The sequence below is a fragment of the Nymphaea colorata genome, chromosome 8, assembly GCF_008831285.2.
Source record: "Nymphaea colorata isolate Beijing-Zhang1983 chromosome 8, ASM883128v2, whole genome shotgun sequence".
Lineage (NCBI taxonomy): Eukaryota > Viridiplantae > Streptophyta > Magnoliopsida > Nymphaeales > Nymphaeaceae > Nymphaea > Nymphaea colorata.
The window spans coordinates 21,453,504-21,473,188 of NC_045145.1; the positions used below are offsets into that span (position 1 = coordinate 21,453,504).

General features: G+C 39.5%; 2 protein-coding genes and 1 long non-coding RNA gene across 7 annotated transcripts in view; 2 read left to right on the forward strand and 1 right to left on the reverse strand.

Moving 5' to 3' along the window:
* LOC116258968 (senescence-associated carboxylesterase 101-like) overlaps positions 1-19,625 on the forward strand; it is a 36,518-nt gene extending 16,893 nt beyond the window's left edge. For 2 of the 5 annotated variants that reach the window (XM_050079006.1, XM_050079004.1), the window contains exons 2-3: positions 18,083-18,619; positions 18,706-19,625. In XM_050079006.1, coding sequence (XP_049934963.1) covers positions 18,269-18,619; positions 18,706-19,533 — 1,179 coding nt within the window. In that variant the 5' untranslated portion in view covers positions 18,083-18,268 and the 3' untranslated portion in view covers positions 19,534-19,625. Of the gene's footprint in view, positions 1-17,085; positions 17,932-18,082; positions 18,620-18,705 lie in introns of those variants that run through there. The other 3 variants (XM_031636512.2, XM_031636513.2, XM_031636514.2) reach the window with 3 other exon arrangements.
* On the forward strand, positions 9,683-12,374 carry LOC116258972 (uncharacterized). Its single transcript, XR_004173851.2, has 3 exons — positions 9,683-9,908; positions 11,835-11,938; positions 12,239-12,374. It is a non-coding gene; the product is annotated as an uncharacterized LOC116258972 (long non-coding RNA).
* LOC116258966 (disease resistance protein RPV1-like) lies at positions 11,267-16,542 on the reverse strand. The gene is made up of 4 exons (XM_031636510.2): positions 15,421-16,542; positions 13,371-14,493; positions 12,890-13,177; positions 11,267-12,798 (listed from the first exon to the last, which is right to left on the reverse strand). Exons 1-4 carry the CDS (start codon positions 16,041-16,043, stop codon positions 11,470-11,472), a joined length of 3,363 nt encoding a protein of 1,120 aa, XP_031492370.1. The 5' UTR covers positions 16,044-16,542; the 3' UTR covers positions 11,267-11,469.
* Positions 19,626-19,685: the final 60 nt, after the last annotated feature.

Sequence of the window (19,685 nt, forward strand, 5' to 3'; positions counted from 1 at the left end):
GTGTTCGAGAAAATATTGAAGATTTGATGTTTCAAACTTTTAAAAAAGTTCTTAAAGAATTACTTGAGAATCTTAAACTTTTTGATTTGGGAAAAACTTGAATTGAGAAGTCTTTATAAATATTGTTTAGAAACATTTGAAGATCATCTTTTAAAAATTACTTTGGTGTTATCTTAAGACTTTAAGTAAGTTTGATGTTTTGCTATAATTCGGTTACTACCTAGTTAGAGTTTCGTCTCATCTTGCTTAAGTTTTTTGGAGTAGTACTTATAATCATAAGTGATATCAAATGAGTGTGAATGTCTGAATGTATTCATTCTATATGATTATAAGAGAATAAAACATTTCTACCATAATATTCATCTAAAAACATTCTTACCATAACATACATCTAAGATTTTTGTTTTGATAACTATCATAAATATTTTAACAAAAAAAAATTGAAATTGGATTGGGGTTGTAGACCATCAAACATGAATCTAATATTAGGTCATTACTTAGAGGAAAAATATGTTCAAAAGAAAAAGGTAAAAACTCCCAAAGAAAGAAAGAATGAGAGAAAGAGAGAGAAAAAGATGTACATATACGTGTGCATACCATCACATATGTACGTATATGAAAGTTTGTAAAAATGATTTTGATTTGAATAGGAAAAGATATTTTCAAAGAAAAAGAAATAGGAAATTTTATATGCAAACACATATATATCGTCATACAAATATATGTATATACATAAGAAATTTGTAGGAAAAGACATTTAACTTGAAGAAAAAAATAAAAGATTCAAGAGAGAGAAATAGAACACATGGATATACGCATTCATGTGTATATGAAAATTTATAAGATAGAATGTGAAAACATAGGGAGAAAAGAATAAAGGGAATCATCATGTGCACATATATGTATATAACATGTATATACACATGTGTCTTCATGAGATTCAAAATCAAGAAATGACATAATATAACCAACTTCAAGTTTGATATAAGCTGCAGGAGAGCTTGGACTCATGCAAGAGCCTAAGCAAAGTCTCCAAAGCCACATTAGAAAGGGTTCTTTCGAAAATATTTTGGAAAACATGATTTCAAATATTATATATGAACATAAAACATAGTTACTTCGTTTATTACAAGGGAATATGTTTCTTCCACCGTTGGGTATGGAAGAAAATTAAACAACACGATAAGATGTTCATTAAGGTTCTTAATCGGATGATTACAAAAGAAACTAACACTAAATGACGTGAAAATGCATATTAACATGTGCATATTCGTGAATAAAGAGACAATCCCAAACCGCAGTCTCGTTCTCGCTGCACATTCACATATAAATGAAAAATCAAACAACTATGCATGGATAATATCTCAAAACAAAGCAATATTAAAAAAAAAAGAACATGATTCAATCATAAAATAAAATATCATCTCATCTTCTCATGCTCTCGGCACATTCGAGTATAGCTTCTTAACTCTAAAATAGAGATTTGAGAGCTATCTCATATGGACATGAGAAAATGAGGATGAGAGCAAATAAAGAAACCAAAATAACGCAACATTCAAGAAAAGAACATGTTCCAGTCATAAAATGAAATATCACTTTACCATCTCATGCTCCCAGTGCACTCAAGAATAGCTTTTTGATTCCGAAAAAGAGATTTTAGAACTATCATGTATGGCCATAGGGAGATGAAGAATAGAGAAAATGAGGACTACATTCAAGAAAAGAAAGAATATGTTTCAATCATAAAATGAAATATCATCTCATCTTTTCATGCTTCTGGTGCATTGGAGCATAGCTTCTTGACTCTAAAATAGAGATTTGAGAGTTATCTCCTATGGCCATAGGGAGATGAAGAGGAGAGAAACAATGAAAAGAATGAAGTGAGATGTTGATTACATACTTCTAATGAGAATGATTTTAGGGAAAAATGATCACCCCTGCTTCGAATGATCTTAGATTTATCTTGAATGAAGCTCCAAGATGATGAAGAGGAGGCCTCCAAGAGATCTTTGGTGCATTTGCGATGCTCAAATTTTGTCGTCTCGAACTCGATTCAAATTTTGGGTTTGAAATGCTTGATTTAGATCTAAAAATTTGGATTTTGGACTTAAATCTCACATCTAAAGTTGAGTTTTGTGTTTTGGTAAAAGAACGCAGCCTTTTGGAAAAGTTTGAGGTGATTACACCATCTCAGTGATCTTCTTCAGGCACCAAATAGTGTCGGCATAACTCTTAGAGAATATGGGCAGCAATATCCTCGATTCTCTGATGTTCTGCATCCAACAGGAATCGCTTATCATCATCCTCATGTGTTGATGAACAAATGGCTCCAATAGGTGGTGACGGTACATCGCCTTTAAGCTTGCTAGCTCATTCATCCGATGGAGAGACCGGCAGGTTCCCTATGGTCACTACCCTGATCAAGTACAGCAGGATGCCGATGAAGATAATAAAGGGCAGCAGTGTTGTAAAGCCATCCATTGCTTGATCTGTTGGTCAGCAATCAATTATCTTACTGCCACCCATCGCTTTCGAGCAGACGAGCAATTAGTCGGCGACTGTTGCTGCAAGTTTGGATTGGAGGAGAAGAGAGAGCATAATACTCCAAAAATTTAGTGTGTATTGAAGATTGTAAGAGATCTTTAAAGGCTTATAAAGGGGGTTATTAAATAGATGGTTGTCTTGGTTCTTGGACTTTTGAAATTGGAACTTAAACTGCTAAGGGTGGGTGGGTTGGAATCCATCGGACCTTGCTCCCGAGCCTAAAAGTGGATTAGATTGTTACAATGGTATCAGATCCAGTTCAACACTCGGACCTAGGGTCCCACACGCGCAGACGCGTGTGCCTTAATCGAGTGGATTGTAACACAAAAAAAAAAAATTAGCCCCGTATTTAAGATTGTGAGGGATCTTCAATGGCCTTTTATAAAGGGGGTTATTAAATATATGGTTGTCTTGGTCCAAGTTTTTTTGCGGTTGGAGCCGAAACTGCTAGGCCCGATTTGGATCCACCAAACTAGGGGCTTGCACCCAAGAGTGGGTTGGGTTGTTGTTGTGGTATAAGATTCGGTTCAATATTCGGCCCTAATTGCCAACATTTACACCAACCAAATGTGCGATGTTGCACTCATCACCCAACAACTTTGAAACAAAGAGACACACAAACCAGTGGCATGGTTATGTTTGGGCTGGTGTGTCCAATTGCCCATATCAACTCATACAAATTCATGTATTTATATATTGGTATCTATTTACATATAGGTGTCTCTTTACAAAATTTAAAACTTAAGCTCATAATACTTTTCTAGTTCCACCACTTGAAATTAAAAATCCTTAAGTTGTGATATGATCTTCTGCATTCCCCAACCTTATGCGGACTCCCTCTCTCTCTCTAGCTAATAATTGTGCTTTCTTCGGCTCTCTCTCCCTCTCGCTAATAAATGTGAAACTACTTAGTTGGTTCAGCCTTCTCTCTCTCTCTCTCTCTCTCTCTCTCTCTCTAAAAACTAACAACGTTACTTTTGGCAAGATAACAAAAATCAGATAACCAAAATTTCCTAGTGCAATGCTTGTAATGCAATAAGGTTGAAAGGTAAAAGTCAATGGAAGTAAAAGGTAAAGAAAGCACATATTCAAATTAACAAACCAATTGATCATTCAATAGTCACATTTCCCTTCTTCATGCATGAAGAAGCCTTATTATCCATCTCTCTTTCAAAATATATCGACCCAAGTCTTAAGATGGAACTTGACGTCAGTGTTTTTGCATGTTTTACATGTCTCTCTACTGATTTGGGAAGATTCAACAGTTTCAGAGCTAGGCCTAATTCTGCATGCAAATTTTATTGGCATAGCTACCAAGACACCAACAACCTATTTTTAGAAATGAACATATATACCTACAGAAAACACGTAAATCCCTATAATTTTTAGGGTTTTCACGAATCTGTTTAAAGATAGCAGTTTCAGGTTTGCCATGATCATGCTACCATTTCACGAACATATAGAATTTGAAGAGTTGAAGTCCCCCGATAGAGGTGTGGAAGAGGAGTTGTTGCAAGAGTGTTCTTCTGCGGAGAGCTGCTGTGAGATGAAGATCGAGTGCGAGCCTTTTCCATGGACAAGAAAAAAGCCCTAACGAGTAGAATTTTTGTCTGCGGATCACTGTCGGACCTATTGATAATCACAGACAAAGGTATGCTCTCTCACCCTTAAGTGCATGCATTTTCCTTCAGCCTTTGAATTGGAGAGTCTAAAACTGTACAGAGTGGATATACATCCACCTGCTTCAGTGATGTATGTGTGATTCAAACATCTTCTTAGATACAAGCTAGAAAGGGGCGCTTGCTCCCGTTTCCAAAGACGTCGACAGATCATGATTGAATAGGATGCAACATTTACCATGTTTGGTTTGCTAACATTCACGTACTATAATTTGAGTTTGGATTCGAAAGGGTGATGAAAAGTCTATATTAAATTAAATTATACTTGTTGGTTATGGGAAGGGTGTAGAAGATTATTCACTATGAATTTTAAAAATTATGCTTATATGACTCAGTCTCCATGCTGAAATATTTGTTAGATGACCTGCTGTCTTGTAAGGCTGGCTCAAAATATCCCTAATAGAATTGATGATGTGGCAGATTGCGGAAGGATCCAGAACTATTCGGTTTCTTTTGGAATATTATTGTAATTTCCTGTATCAAAATATAAATAATTTTATTTTCCATTCATTATTTCTTAGCAGTGTATAGATATCTATTCGTCAAATGAATGAAAGGGTGTGGCACTGTTTTCACTCGCCTTCAACTTTTCATACTCTGTTTTTGTTAAAATCTGTCTGCATGGTATCAGAGCAATTGCTGTTTTTGTGCAAATTCTGTTGCACCTGAATTTTCGCAGGCTTTTTTTCAGTCTTTCATCCTTCCATTCCAATGTGCAGTACATTTAATCTTTTCAAATTCCTTGCAATATCTATCTTTGGCATTCTATTGCATCAGTTTTTTTTTTTCTTTTGTTGTTGCTTTACACTATTTCCATAATGGCTCAAAACACACCTATGATTCTGACAGATGATTCAAATGCCATCGAGATTTCAAATCCCTTTTGTGTACACCATTTGGACAACCCTGCTGTTATGCTTATGTCCCAGCCCCTCACGGGAGATAACAATCCCACATGGAGAAGGTCCATGACAATGGCGCTCTCTACTAAAAAGAAGTTGGGATTTGTCAATGGTAGTATTCCTAGACCTCTTGCCTTAGCTATACAGTATCAGTCATGGGTGTGATGCAATGACTTGGTTCTTTCATGGATCATTAACTCATTATCAAAGGATCTGGTGAGTAGTATTATCTATGCCACCACTGCGATGGAGGTCTAGCTGGACCTGCAATAACGTTTTACACAAAAGATGGCTCCCTATAAATACCAATTGAAGTCTGAAATCAATTGTCTCTCTCAAGATATGCTTTCTATTGCTGCTTATTTCACCAAATTTAAGGCATTGTGGGATGAGTTGGGATCTTATGAACCTTTGCCACCATGCACATGTGGTGTGTTGAAAGAAGTATCAGGTAGAGAACAAGAAGAAAAGTTAATACATTTTTTGATGGACTGAAATGAGACATATAATGTGATTCGTGGACAAGTTTTGTTGACTGAACCACTACCTACAAATGGGAAAGTATATAATCTAATGTTACAGAAGGAAAAACAGAGAGAAGTGAGAGTTCAATTTTGCTACTGATCATGTTAGTCTAGCTGCTAATTCAGATTTTAGAGTGAACAAAAATAGAAATTGGAAGAGACCACAACTCAATTGTTCTTTTTGTCAAGCAATAGGGCGTACTAGAGATAGGTGTTATAAGTTAAATGACTTTCCACCTGATCATGTTAGTCTGGCTGCTAATTCAGATTTTAGAGTGAACAAAAATAGAAATCAGAAGAGACCACAACTCAATTGTTCTTTTTGTTAAACAACAGGGCGTACTAGAGACTTTTTGTGCAATTCTCTAGTATGAATGATGTTGTTGTAGGGAGTGTTCATAGTGATGTAGAAGCAGTAAGTCATGGAAAGGAGGCCATCAAAGATGCGGCGCCTACCAACAGTTCAAACAACTTCTTAAGGAGAATTTTGTCCCGATTTCTTCTTCATCTCAACTTAACCTTGTTGGTATGTCTATTTCTGATCCAAACCTTTGGATATTAGATAATGGTGCCAACGACCATATGTCCTCCTCTGTGAACTTCATGACCAGTGTTGATGAACTTCACTCTCCTTATCCCATTCGTTTACCAGATAATAATCTTGTTCATGCAACACATAAGGATGAACCTAAATTTTTTGATCAACTACTTCTTAAACATGTTTTCTACATACCTCAATTTAGGTATAATCTATTGTCCATTAGTCAACTGACCAAGTCATCTACCTGCTATGTATGCTTTGCTTGTGACAAATGTTACATTCATGACCAGAATCCAAGATGATGATTGCAGTATGTGAAATGCAAAATGGACTCTACTTCCTTAGACCAACTGTGAGCAAACCTATAGCTTTGTCTCTTACCAGCACACAAACTGAAATTTGACATTTAAGGCTTGGTCACCCTTCAGCTTGCAAAAATATAATGTTTTCAGCTCTTGATCCTTGCATAGAAATGTCAAAAACTACTTGTGAAGTTCACTTGTCCAAGCAAGCTTGCTTGCCTTTTCCGATTAGTAATACCAAATCTGAGTGCTTGTTTGTTCTAATTCACTGTGACATTTGGGGTCCTTATAGTCAAGCGTCTATTTCAGATGCACAATACTTTTTCATAATTGTTGACGATCATTCAAGAGCCACATGGGTCTATCTCATGAAGCACAAGGATAAAACAAAGTACCTTCTTCAATGTTTCTTTAAAATGGTTGAAAATTAGTTTCATATATCTATTAAAAGGATTAAGACAGATAATGGAGCTGAATTCTTTTCAAATGAAATGCAAAAATTTTTACTTGTTGAAGGTACCTTGCATGATCACAGTTGCGTCAACACGCCTCAAAAAAATGGGGTGGTTGAACGTAAACATAGACATTTGTTAGATGTCGCTAGATGTTTAAGAAATCACACATGCTTGCCTTTGAAATTTTGGGATTAATGTATACTTACAGTTGTGTATCTTGTTATCACCCCCGTGTATTCGGGTGTCTTTGTAATGTCATCTCGAAATCCAAATTTGATCATAGAGTTCGAAAGTGCATTTTCATGAGGTATCCATATGGCCAAAAAGCATACAAAGTATATCTTGAGTCTCACAAAATTATGTCAGGTCATGATGTAAAATTCTATGAATCTGTCTTCCCATTCAAAGACCATAATGATGAAAAACATGTTGTTGTGTTACCTCTTTCTATTCCTGATAAAGAGCTGGATAACATAGTTGATGCAACAAACATAAGTTTAGACATTCGCACATCTGAATCTTTCCAAACTCAGCCTGAACGAAGTGAGAATGCCCATGAAATTTCATCAAATTTGATCTTGGTCGCTCTCAAAGAGAACGCAGACCATCAATCCTACTCGAAGACTTTTATTGTGGAATTGGAATTGCTTATTGTAACAAAACATAATAGTAAATTTCCTTTATCTAAGTACATGTCCTTTGAGAGTTTCTCTACACCTCATAAAGCATTTCTAGTGGCCATCTCTAAAGATTTTGATCCATCTTCCTTCAGTCAAGTGTTAAGCATCAATGTTGGCGTGACGCCATGGCTATTGAACTTAAACCACTTGAAGAGAATGAAACATGGGATCTGGTGCATGCTTCAAAAGGCATAAAACCCATAAGGTGTAAGTGGGTTTACCGAATTAAATACAATTCTAATGGAATAGTTGAGAGGTTCACAACAAGGCTTGCGGCCAAAGGAGATGTCCAAGTTGAAGGCCTTGACTATCATGACATTTATGCTCCAGTGGTGAAGCTTGTCACAGTGAGGACTTTGCTTGTTGTTGCAGCCCAAAACAATTGCGTGCTGCATCAAATGGATGTCCATAATGCATTCTTACATGGCGATTTGGACGAAGATGAATATATGACATTGCCATCCAGCTATGGCAATGAAGGGAGACTAGAATATGCAAGCATAAACAATCTTTATATGGGGGCTTCAAGTGCCAAGAAACTGGTTTTCAAAGTTTTCCACAACACTTATAGACTATGGTTTTAGTCAATCAAAAGCTGATTGTTCTCTCTTCACACTGCTCAACAAAAATTGCTATATGGCTGTCATTGTCTATGTAGATGGCTTCATAGTAGTAGGAAATGATGAAAATCAGATCAGGTTGTTTAAAAAATACTTAAGCAACAAGTTTCATATGAAGGACCTTGGTTTACTTAAGTATTTTTAGGCATCGAATTAACAAGAACAAAGCATGCATTTTTTCTATCACAGTGTAAATATACATGTGATATCCTAGATGAATTCAGCCTTTTAAATGTCAAGCCAGTTGGCTGTCCTTTAGAACAAAAACAGAAGTTTTGTGATGAAACAGATGAAGCTCTTAAGGAACCATCTGCATACAGAAGCATTGGAGGAAGACTTATATATCTAACCATCACTGGGTCAGATATAGGTTTTGCAGTTCATGTGCTTAGTAGGTATATGCACAATCCTAGACAGGTTCATCCAAATGCAGCTTTGCAAGTTGTTAGATACTTGAAGGCTAATCCTGGTCAAGGAATCATGTTATATGCTAATACTAAGTTGCAGCTGGTTGCTTATTGTGATGCAGGCTGGGGCATGCAAAGAAACTGGGAGATGAGTAAGTGGCTACTGCATTTATTTGGGTAAAAGTTTGATTTCGTGCAACACAAAAAAGCAACAATCACTATCTCAATTTTCAGTTGAAGCTGAATATCGAGCTATGGCTAATATGGGTTGTGAGATAGTGTGGTTAAAGGTGCTTCTTGTTGATTTACGGGTCGTTCATAATTGTCCAGCATAATTGCATTGTGATAGTAAAGCGGCACTACACATATCTGAAAATCCAATATTCCATGAGTACAAAAAGCATGTTTAAATTGACTGTCAATACGTGAGGGATCTAGTTAAAAAACATATAATTCAAGCAGCAGATATATCATCAAAGCTTCAACCTGCCAATTTATTTACAAAATCTCTAGCGAAGGAGCAGTTTCAGTTTTTAAAATCCAAACTAGAGGAGTGTTGAAGATTATTCACCATGAATTTTACAATTATGCTTAGGGAGTGTTGAAGATTATTCACCATGAATTTTACAATTATGCTTATATGACTCAGCCTCCATGCTGAAATATCTGTTAGAATACTTGCTGTTTTGTAAGGCTGGCTCAAAATATCCCTAACAGAATTGATAATGTGGCAGATTGCGGAAGGTTCCACAACTATTGGTTTTTCTTGGAATCTTATTGTAATTTTCTGTATCAAAATATAAGAAATTTTATTTTCTATTCATTATTTCTTAGCAGTGTATAAATATCCATTCGTCAAATGAATGAAAGGGTGTGGCTTTGTTTTCACTGGCCTTCAACTTTTCATAATCTGTTTTTGTTAAAATCTGTCCACAAAGGAGACATAAACACCAATTATTTTTACTGAGTTTATGAAGGAAGGGGCGAACCTATCATTTGTTCTACTCACCACAAGCAGTTAAGAAGTACTGGTCGATATTCTGCCTAACGATGATGAACCATCTCTCTCTCTCTCAGTCTCTCTCTTGTGTCTCGCCATATCTCTCCCCGTTCTCGCCTCGCCTCTCTCTCTCTCGGTCTATGTGTCCCTCTTTTCTTCTACCCTCATTCACTGTCTCGGATTTTGCTTTGCATTCACAGAAAAGGGCTGATTAGACGAGCATCACAACAACCTAAACTTATCGGTGAATCAAGGTGAGCAGGGATTGTTTTTCCCATCTATCCTATTATTTCATCAAACCCGTGTATGATGATCAGTCTTTTGTTTTCAGTTTTTTATTGATTAGAACTCTGTTTTTATGTGGGTTTGGCGAGAGCTTTTTTATTGTTTATATGGGAGTTGGTTTCTAAGACGGTTTAATGGAGGCACTATTTGCCGTACTTCACTTATTGACTTGACCTTTTGCTGTCCCTTCACTCCGTGCTGCTGGAGGACGCCTCTCTCCCCTTTTCTGTTTCTCCTTTCCCCCCAGTGATATTGCCGGCGTCCTTCACCACTTCCTTCCCTCTCAAGTGTAAGTGTTGTTTCTCCGATGCCGGTAGTTAGCCTCCGTCGGTTCTCCTTCTCATCCGGTTGTTCGTCCCCTTTTCGCCCTCAGATTCATCCATTCGGCTCTGGCTTCCTTGCCATGATGCGTCTAGAGGATCTTGCAGGATGCCGTTGTCCTCTGCGTGTCTTAATTTCTGCTGCCTCCCATCTGCCTGCGCGGGTTATCTTCTACTGCTTCCATTTGTTTCTTTACCCTTTATTAATCTCGAAATTTGGTCATTGTTCTATTGACGCAGAGAAGAAGAGTCTTCAATACCTTTTCTGGCTTGTCTGTAAATTTTCAAAATGGTACTAGCTACCATGCAGCTTCTTCTCACAAGATTTTTTTTTTAGATGCCCTGGCAGACAATGGCAAACACGTGCACAAAACAGCGTATAATAATTTGGTCATTCACAATAAACTCATATACACAAGAATAAGCAATTTGATAACTGCAAATTGAACTGATGTTGGGATGGGGTCAATTTTTTAATTTGTTGTTTTGAGCAATGACATGGTGAAAGTTTCATCATGTGTAGATTCCTCCATTTTTTTGGCTTTTAGTGACTTGAGGGGTCCTCAATTCGCCCATATGAGTCAACTTCTGTAGTACCTCAAAGTAAAGTTAGCCTTTTTTTCTCGGATAATTTTTCCGGTGATACCTTGACCAGAAATGAATATTATAAGAAGTTGCTATCATGTGATGTTGTTGATACTCAAATGGTAGGTTTCGAAGTGCAAATGATAACAAGCGGAAGAGCTGAAATTGTTTCAAGCTTGAAAAGCCCCTCTTGGCTACCTGCCATTTTAATCACAATTTTGAGGACCTTTCCCAAAATACACCATATGATATGTTGATGCCGAAGAGTTTCATTTCTAGCAATATCGTTTTTGTGGTACCAAGACATCTCTCACAAAATGCAATGTGTTGCGCCCACCAGACAAACGAATTTATCTGAATGGCTACGTCTTCTAGCAAATTTATGCAGAAGGCAGGCGTATCACATTTCCGTGACTAACATATACTTTGAACAATAAAAATCACATTTCTCGGATAATAACGATTGATTTTTTTTTTCCCCTTAAGAACACACAAGAGAACAATACAATAGCATATATTAATGCAGACACAAATATATAAGGAAGTCCGTTTACGCAATAATCATAATCTATCATATCTTTATTAATCTTCCATTCTTCAAGGACGAGATCCCCATCGTCTGCAATCATTCAAACCAGAGAGTAGTATCATTTCCAACATCAGTGATTTGAAGAGACCTCAATTTTGGAAGGCAACAAATGTTTTTAGGGATTGTCTTGACCCCAGTTCGTGAGAGATCTAGGTGAAGTAGATTTTTCAGTTTCCCCAATTTGTCATCTGGGAGCGCTTCAATTCTGCCACACCCTCTTAATGAGAATTCCTCAAGCTCAACCAGTGACCAAACACAATCAGGCAAATTTTCTAGATCGTTGCAACTTAAAGAGAATTTCTTCAGCTTCTTTGGCAGCGGAGCTGAGTCGGATAGAGCTCTAGGATTGTCGACATGCAGTTCTAATTTCTCAAGTTCTTCCAATTGTTTGATTGACTCAGGGATACCTTTGATACTGGAGCACTCCACTTTCAAGTTTCTAAGACTTCTCAGAGAACCAATCCACCGGGGTAACTGTTCAAGATTTCCAGTTGCAACTTCAAAGGTATCAAGGCTTTTTAGCTTTTCAATCGAGTCAGGTAATGAATCAAGACTTTCACACACTAGTTTCAGTGTCTTGAGTCCTTCCAACGACCCAATGCTCTCTGGTATATTCTTGAGACTCTTGCTCTCAATTTCCAATCCTCTAAGCTTCTCTAGTTGCCTACCATTGATCCACACAGGCAAAGATCTGAGTTGCTCGCATTTTATTGTGAGAATGACTAGATTTTGTAGTCTGCTTATGCTATGTGGAAACTCTTGAACTGTAGGATCTGCTAAACAAAATTCCTGTACTAATTTACAGGATTCATCAGGTAGAACGGCAAGCAACTTGCATGATGAAACTCTCAGCTTTTGCACTCCTTTACTTAAGTCCATCTCGTCCTCTATTCTTCTCAAGGGAGTTCCGAACATTTTCACCCTCCCCGAGGAGATCCAACCAGTCAATGAGTCAGGTAATGGCTCCAACCATTTGCAGCGCTGTAACGATAGCTCCAGGAGGCTTGTAAGCTGCCCCACTGAAGCAGGAACTTTTCTTATCGCTGTATCATTGAGGCTAAGCTCCTTTAATGATATCAAGTCTCCTATTTGTGCGGGCAAAGATGAGAGTTTTGCACACCATCCAAGATGAAGGACTTCAATAGACCTTAGATTGCATATTGTATCAGGTAGCTCCTCCAATACTGTGCATGTTCTCAAATCCAATGTTACTAAGCTTCTGAGTTTTCCTATGGATGAATGAACTTTAGTAAGTTTTTCACACTGCCGGAGTATCAACTCCACCAGGCAGGGGAAGTAGCCGAAATCTGGTGTCGTAGTCAGATCTGTGGAACTAAGATCAAGAACTTTCAAATTCTCAAAGACCTGCAAAATTTTCCCTTTTGATTAAATTTCAAGATTAGGAAATTGAAGCTATCTGATACACCACTATGTAACAAGAAAGAACAACACCAACCATGTCTTCAAAGAAGGATAGGCTTGCCAAATTGCAATTAGATAAGTTGAGTATCACAAGCTTCTGAGGGTTAAGGCCCAATGGTGGAGACTCGAAGGAACACCTTGGCAGTCCCAGCCACAACAATTCCTTGGGAAAATAGTGAAATTTGTTCTTGAAGTTTACACCCTCCATGTGAAGCAATCTTAGACGATGCATGTTTCGAAAGCATTCAACACTATTACCTAGTTCTTTCCCTTCCTCCACTTCTTTATTGAGCATGATTCCTGTTACTGCACAGCTCGGCACCTGAAGATAGAACAAGCATGGCAGCTATGATGTCTCCTTACCATAAGGTAAAAATCCATCGGCAAAGAATTGTCTCCCTAGCTACTTCAAAGACCACTTTAAATGTGTGTGTGTGTGTGTGTGTGTGTGTGTGTGAGGGAGAGAGAGAGAGAGAGAGAGATGGGGAGAAAGGAGTGAGAAAACAGAGCTTTACCTCATCTCTTTGCAGCAAATCGAAGATATCACGCCTAGACCAAAGCCTACTCTTCTCCCAACTTTTGGGTACCTTGCTTCTTCGCAGAACTATCTCCCTTCCCATATTTTTGAGGAGATCGTGCATGTGAAATCGGTTTTGCTTATCTAGACTAATGAGAGACCTGTCCTGGAGAACTTTAATTGTAGGTTCTGAATAAAAACCACAGGCCTCCCAGTAGTAATGAATTGCTCTTCTGCAGTCTGCACCAACAAAGAAGCATGATATGTCCAAGAAAATCTCCTTCTCTACGTCCCGAAGTCCATCATAACTGATTCTCAGTTTCCTTTCAACATCTTCAACTGGAATCTCTCTTAGATTCTTTAGTTCAATTCTCCATTCTTCCATGTTTCTTTCGCAAGACAAAAGAGAACCAAGCACCTCAAGGGCTAAGGGCAGACCTCCAGCAGTTTTAGCAAACTCTCTTAACACGTCGAGCTTCTTTCTTGTTGGTTGCCTACCCTTAAGGACATGGCGCACCAGAAACTGGAACGATTCTTCCTCGTCCAATAACTTGGGCTCATAAATTTGGCTTTCCTCGATATCGTGTTTCAACAGTAGACTCTTATCTTTTGTCGTGATGATGATCACGCTCCCTGAACCAAACCAATCTCGCGCGCCAGCCAATGCTTGTAGTTGTTCTACACGATCAATGTCATCTAGAACAACCAAGACCTTCCTACTCACTGTCGTCTTTTTGACCTTGTTTATTCCAGCATCGGTGGTGCCTATGGAATGTTTGAAACGGTCTTCTTTGCCCATTATGTCATAGATAAGTTGCTCCTGGCATTTGACGCCTTCGCCTTTCCGAAACTTCTCCCCTACATCTGAAATGAAAGTGGAAGCGCCATGAAAATCATGGAACAATTCATTGTAAACGGCTTTGGCAATTGTGGTCTTTCCGATGCCAGACATTCCTTGAAGCGCGATCATGTTTACGCCCTGTCCATCTTTCTTCAAGAGCTTCTTTACTTCTTGAACATGACCTTCCATTCCAATTGGGTACATCGCAACAGGCAGGGCAGTCTTGCCCAATTTTGCTTGCACCTCCTCAACAATAATATCAACTAATTTTGCCTCGTTCCTGCAGTTGGTATCCACAACCATAAGATGTGGGAAAGATAGAAGCGAAGGGATTATGTAGTAAATGATGAGGCAATCCCTGAAGGCGTGTATCAGTAAAAATTTGGCAGTCGGCCACATCAATTGGCTATGCCTACAAGTTTATGGGAAAACTGTTCAACACTTAAAGCTGATGTAACTCATGTAGGTTAAAGACTCTGGTCGTCAGAGTGATGCTTTTTTCTGAACCACAAAGACAAATGTAATTTTAAGTTGTGCATCTCTCAATCTATCTGTAAAACTGGCTTGCAACTAGATAGCAGGCAATAATGAACTTGTCAATATATCGTACTGGGTTTAGCAGTCATGTGATCTCTGGTATGAGGTGTCCATGTCTCTTTCTCTTGAACGGTGATTCTAAGGCTAATGGACATTAAGAGACACCAAATCTAGGTGATCAATTTTTTTTATTGTTTTTTCTCAGAGCCACCGATCATGATAAATCACCACAGTTGAGTAACTTTGCTTTGTTTCAAGCTTTGATGGAGAAGGAAAGGTTGCAATATATATATATATATATAACTTTAGCTATCAAAGTCACTCAACTATGTTCATCCATTTAAAATATATAAATGGTTGAAAAAAAAAGTGAGAGCTAATATTAAATGACAAAAATACAAATTACCTTTTCTCTTTTTAATTTTTTTGTTAACTGTTGATCATTGATCGAACGACTCTTATTAAATGGTTAGTGATTCGCATACATATTTATGCATATTTGTTATTTTATACTTATTTGTTATTTCATATAGATATATGCTATCTCATAAACCCACAGTAGCTAGTAAAAATTGAACAGATGGCCCACAATACCGAAACCCGTCCACCCAGTTAAGCTACACATCATTTGGAAAATTAAGAGAGAACTAGGAGGAAGATATAGACATACCCGTTCGCGCTGTTCTTGAGACTGAACCCATGAATGCTTGTTACTTTCCGCAACGCTTTCCTCCACTTCTTCTTCTCATCCGCACTCGCACTTCGGAACCGACCCTGAGAATGCCTGTACCAGCACCGAACGTCGTCCGGTTCTATGTCGAAGAATATGGGGACGATATCCACACTCTGGTCCGTCTTCATCACCTCCACCATCTCAGTGACCTCCTTCAGGCACCAAATGGAGTCGGCGTAACTCTTAGAGAATATGGGCAGCAATATCCTCGATTCTCTGACGTGCTTCAACAAGTTTTCGATAGGTTCCCCCTTCCCCAAATCATTGTTGTCCATGAAAGCGCTGACGTTACTCCGTTTAAGGTCCTTATACAGATGGCTGACGAATCTGTTTCTGATGTCTTGCCCTCTGAAACTCAGAAATGCGTCGAACAGGAATCGTTTATCATCATTCTCATGTGCTGACGAAGAAGCGGCTCCAATAGGTGGTGACGGTACATCGCCTTCAAGGTCGGTAGGTCCTGGAGAGACAGGCGGCTCCCGTGTGGTCACTACCCTGATCGTGTACAGCAGCAGGCCAATGAAGATGATAAAGGCCACCAGTATTGTAAAGCCGTCCATTACTTGATCTGTCGGCCGGCAATTAATTATCTAACTGCCACCCAGCACTTTCGAGCAGACGAGCAATCAGTCGGCGACTGTTGCTGTAAGGCTGCAATGGAGGAGAAGAGAGAGGGAGAGAGAGAGATATGTGGCTTGAGTTAAGCCGTAGATGGGAATGCTGAGTGAAGATGAGTTGAGATACCTGCCATGGCATATATGCAGCCACGGGCCCTGCGCAATTTCTCCTAAGGGGAAGAAGAGATGCATACGACAAGATCAACGTTGCAGAGTCTTTCACGGCATCCGGCAGGCACCTTCGTCGTCAATGGGATGGATGCAGGCACGTTGGTCGTCAATGGGAAGATAAATGACTAAAATACCTTTAGTTGATACGGTAATGTAAAAACAATAATAAAAATTTTAAAAAAACTATAGAAGATATTTTTTTAACAAATTATTAAAATGTCCTTCTCTTTGGCAACTCACTTTCCTTGACAAGAGAAGGCCTAATGGCACTATTTGGCTCATTCATATTTGCCTTAAGGAAAAAAAAATGTGGAAAGATAGTAATAAGTTTAACTTACATCCAATTTTTCTAAGTGGCCTCTTATTTTTAGTTTTATGATTATTTTTTCGGTGTCTGGTGGACAAAAGTTTTAGAACTTTCCTTCCACCTCGGCGTTATGAACATGTGTTTGATGGGACGAAGAAATTTCTTAACATTTACCTATGAGGTTCCTCCGATAAAAGATTCCCATGAACAATTTGGTCAAACAATTTTGGAAAGGCAAGTCATTAAATTCCGTCGTTTCTCGAGCCAGTGAAATTTGTCGTTCCTCGCGATGGACTTCACGTGGCGATTTAATAAAAGGCCGTCTAGTGGGCAGAAGAGAGAATGTGATTGGGGGAACATCTCCCTTGGACTTTTTAGATAAATATCTTATTATATCCAGCTGCTATTCATTTCCAAAATCTATTCTTGTTGTTCAATTCAATTGTGCAGTGGATTCGATGTAAAAAACGAAAGTTGGATTCTAAAAATAAAATTCAAATACAACAACAGTATGGGATTTTATTCGTTCATCTTCCAACTCGAGTTCAATGGGATGCGCCTCAAGGTAGGGTTGATTGGAACCATGTCCGTTCATATCGCTTCCTTTGATCCACGATTCAACATACTCCCCAGCCAGAGTTACAGTCCATTTTCAAGCCGCCATGCAAGGACGAAGGCAGATGTGGATTTTGGCGTTTGTCTTCACCTTCTGCCAAGCCAATGGCTCAACGTCCTTGGTCGTTGTCGTTTACGCGTCCGGCGCATCATCTAACGTCCAATCCAGTGCCGGCTATCGCATGTGAACTTGCAATTAAAAATCCTTGAGTTGCGATCTGATCTTATGCATTCTTCAACTTTATGCGGAATCTCCTTCTCTCTCTGGCTAAGAATCGTGCTCTTCGGCTCTCCCTTCCTCTCTCTGTGTCTGAAAAACTTTTTGGTTCTTCGGCCGCCTCCCACTCTCTCTCTCCCTCTCTCTCTCCCTCTCTCTCTCCCACACACACACACACACTGATAGACATGGAAGCATCGTGGAAGTTCAGTGGTGGAGTGGCGAAGGCGAATCTGATACTGTCCGGTACGCGGATCCTCCACCGAGCGTGGGAGTTCATCTCACAGATCCAACAATCTCCCAGATCAATCAGCTTCGCCATCAGGGAGCTTCCCCGCTTCACGATCCTCGCCTTCAATTCACGGAGTCGACCGCAAGACGTGCTGCCAAATTTCGAGTCACTGGTTGACTCCCATCCTCTGAGCTTCCTCATCACCAAGGACAACCCCTCCGTTGCTCTCGACAGCTTCCCTCTTTCCACTTTCTGCACACTCTTAGAACACCCCGATCTCAAGAACAAGGTGGGACTACCACATAAAAGAGGGAAACTGTTCGCAATTCCATGACGGCTACTTGTCTGTTTCTTTTCTTAGAACAGGTTGCTCCTGATATATACTGATCTCCAGGAGGCACAATTGGCTAATGGTATGTATGTCTCTTTTCGTGGAACAGCTTAAGACACTAACCGCCAAAAATCAACCAAGGCTCATAGTTGTTGGTCACGCGGAAGGGGGAGCAGTGGCTGCCTTATTCACGCTATGGCTTCTGAAGAACAGGTCCTCCGCAGCACTGCCCTTATGCATCACCTATGGATCCCCTTTTATTGGAAACAAAGGACTCCAGACAGCCATTGGCAAGATGGAGCAATCGAAGTCTCAATTCTGGCACGTCCTCAGTCTTGACGATCCCGTAATTTCCTCCTGCGGCTTCCTTGAATCAGCCGAACTACAGTTCAAACCTTTTGGCACCTATCTTCTCTTATCAGAATCAGGTTATGCTTGTATCGATGACCCCGATTCGGTAATCGAGCTGTTGAGATCAGCAGATTCAGCTCAAACGGAACCCAAGGATTATGGAGCCATGCTTCAGCAACTAGAGCAGAGCACCAAATACAGAAAATGCAACGTTCAGGTCACTCCTTCCAATGACAGTCTAAAAGTGGATTTGGCTCTACAATTACAAACATTGGAAATTGGCTACAATCATCTGGTATTCTCTCTTTGTCTCTTTCTCGAATATTTTGTGTGTGTGTGGAACCATTAAACGTGAAAACTGATTAAGTATTGTTTTGAAAGAAGCAGGGTGAGGATGCCCTTCTTCAAGCAATGGAGAAAAGGCACAGAAGCGAATGGAAGAAACCGACTCACAACTCGAAGAAGCTCAACAACATGAAAATGAAAATGGCCCAACTTGAGTGGTTCATGAAATTCTGCGAGAAAGGAGGCTGCAACTACTATGATTATTACAAGAGACCAGAGAACTCTGGACGTGAAAATGTAAACGTTTGGACTGATATCAAGACCTTCCTCGTCGACTACTGGAAGAAGGAGGTGAATAAAGTAGAAAACAAGCCACAAACACAAGATGCTCAGTTCCGAGACAGATGGCTCTTCGGAGGAAACAACTACAGAAGGATGGTGGAGCCTCTGCACATTGCTGAATACTACACAAAAGGTGGTACGGACTACCTGAATCGCAGAGAGGCTCACTTTGCAAAGCTGGAGGGTTGGGAACAAGCGGATTCTGCGAAGGAGGAGAAGAAGGGCGACGCTCCAAAGAAGGAGGAGCCGAAGGGGAAGAGCGCGGCTCCCAACGTCACGCACGACTCGTGCTTCTGGGCTCGCGTGGAGGAGGCTGCGCTCAAATTGCCTGAGCTCGAGAAAGGTGGGGAGGGCAAGATAAGGCAAGAATTGAGAGAGTTTGAAGACTACGTCATGAAACTGGTGAACGACTATTGGTTGTCGCCTGATGCTTTCTTTGAGGGAAGCTCATTCATGGTGTGGTGGCGACGCTACTGGGAGATGTTACAGAGGGTAGAACCAGATTCTGATCGAGATTCCCGCCCGTTTATTGTTTTCATGAGCAAAGACGGATATCTCAATTACGTAAATTCAGCTCAGTGAAAACAATATCATCCCTTTCTTGATATGCATGGATCAAAAAAATAAGAAATGTACAACGGAAATGAAATCGAATGAAAAATTGATCCTGAAGAGCATGAGCGCACAGACACTAACGTCTGGATTGAAAAAGATGCAATATTTACCATGTCCGA

Coding starts and splice junctions, on each gene's coding strand:
- LOC116258966 (XM_031636510.2), bottom strand. CDS start 16,043: ATGGACGGCTTTACAATACTGGTGGCCTTTATCATCTTCATTGGCCTG. Junction 14,494..15,420: donor CTCAAGAACAGCGCGAACGG/GTATGTCTATAT, acceptor TACCAACTGCAG/GAACGAGGCAAAATTAGTTG. Junction 12,799..12,889: donor TATCCTTCTTTGAAGACATG/GTTGGTGTTGTT, acceptor AAAATTTTGCAG/GTCTTTGAGAATTTGAAAGT.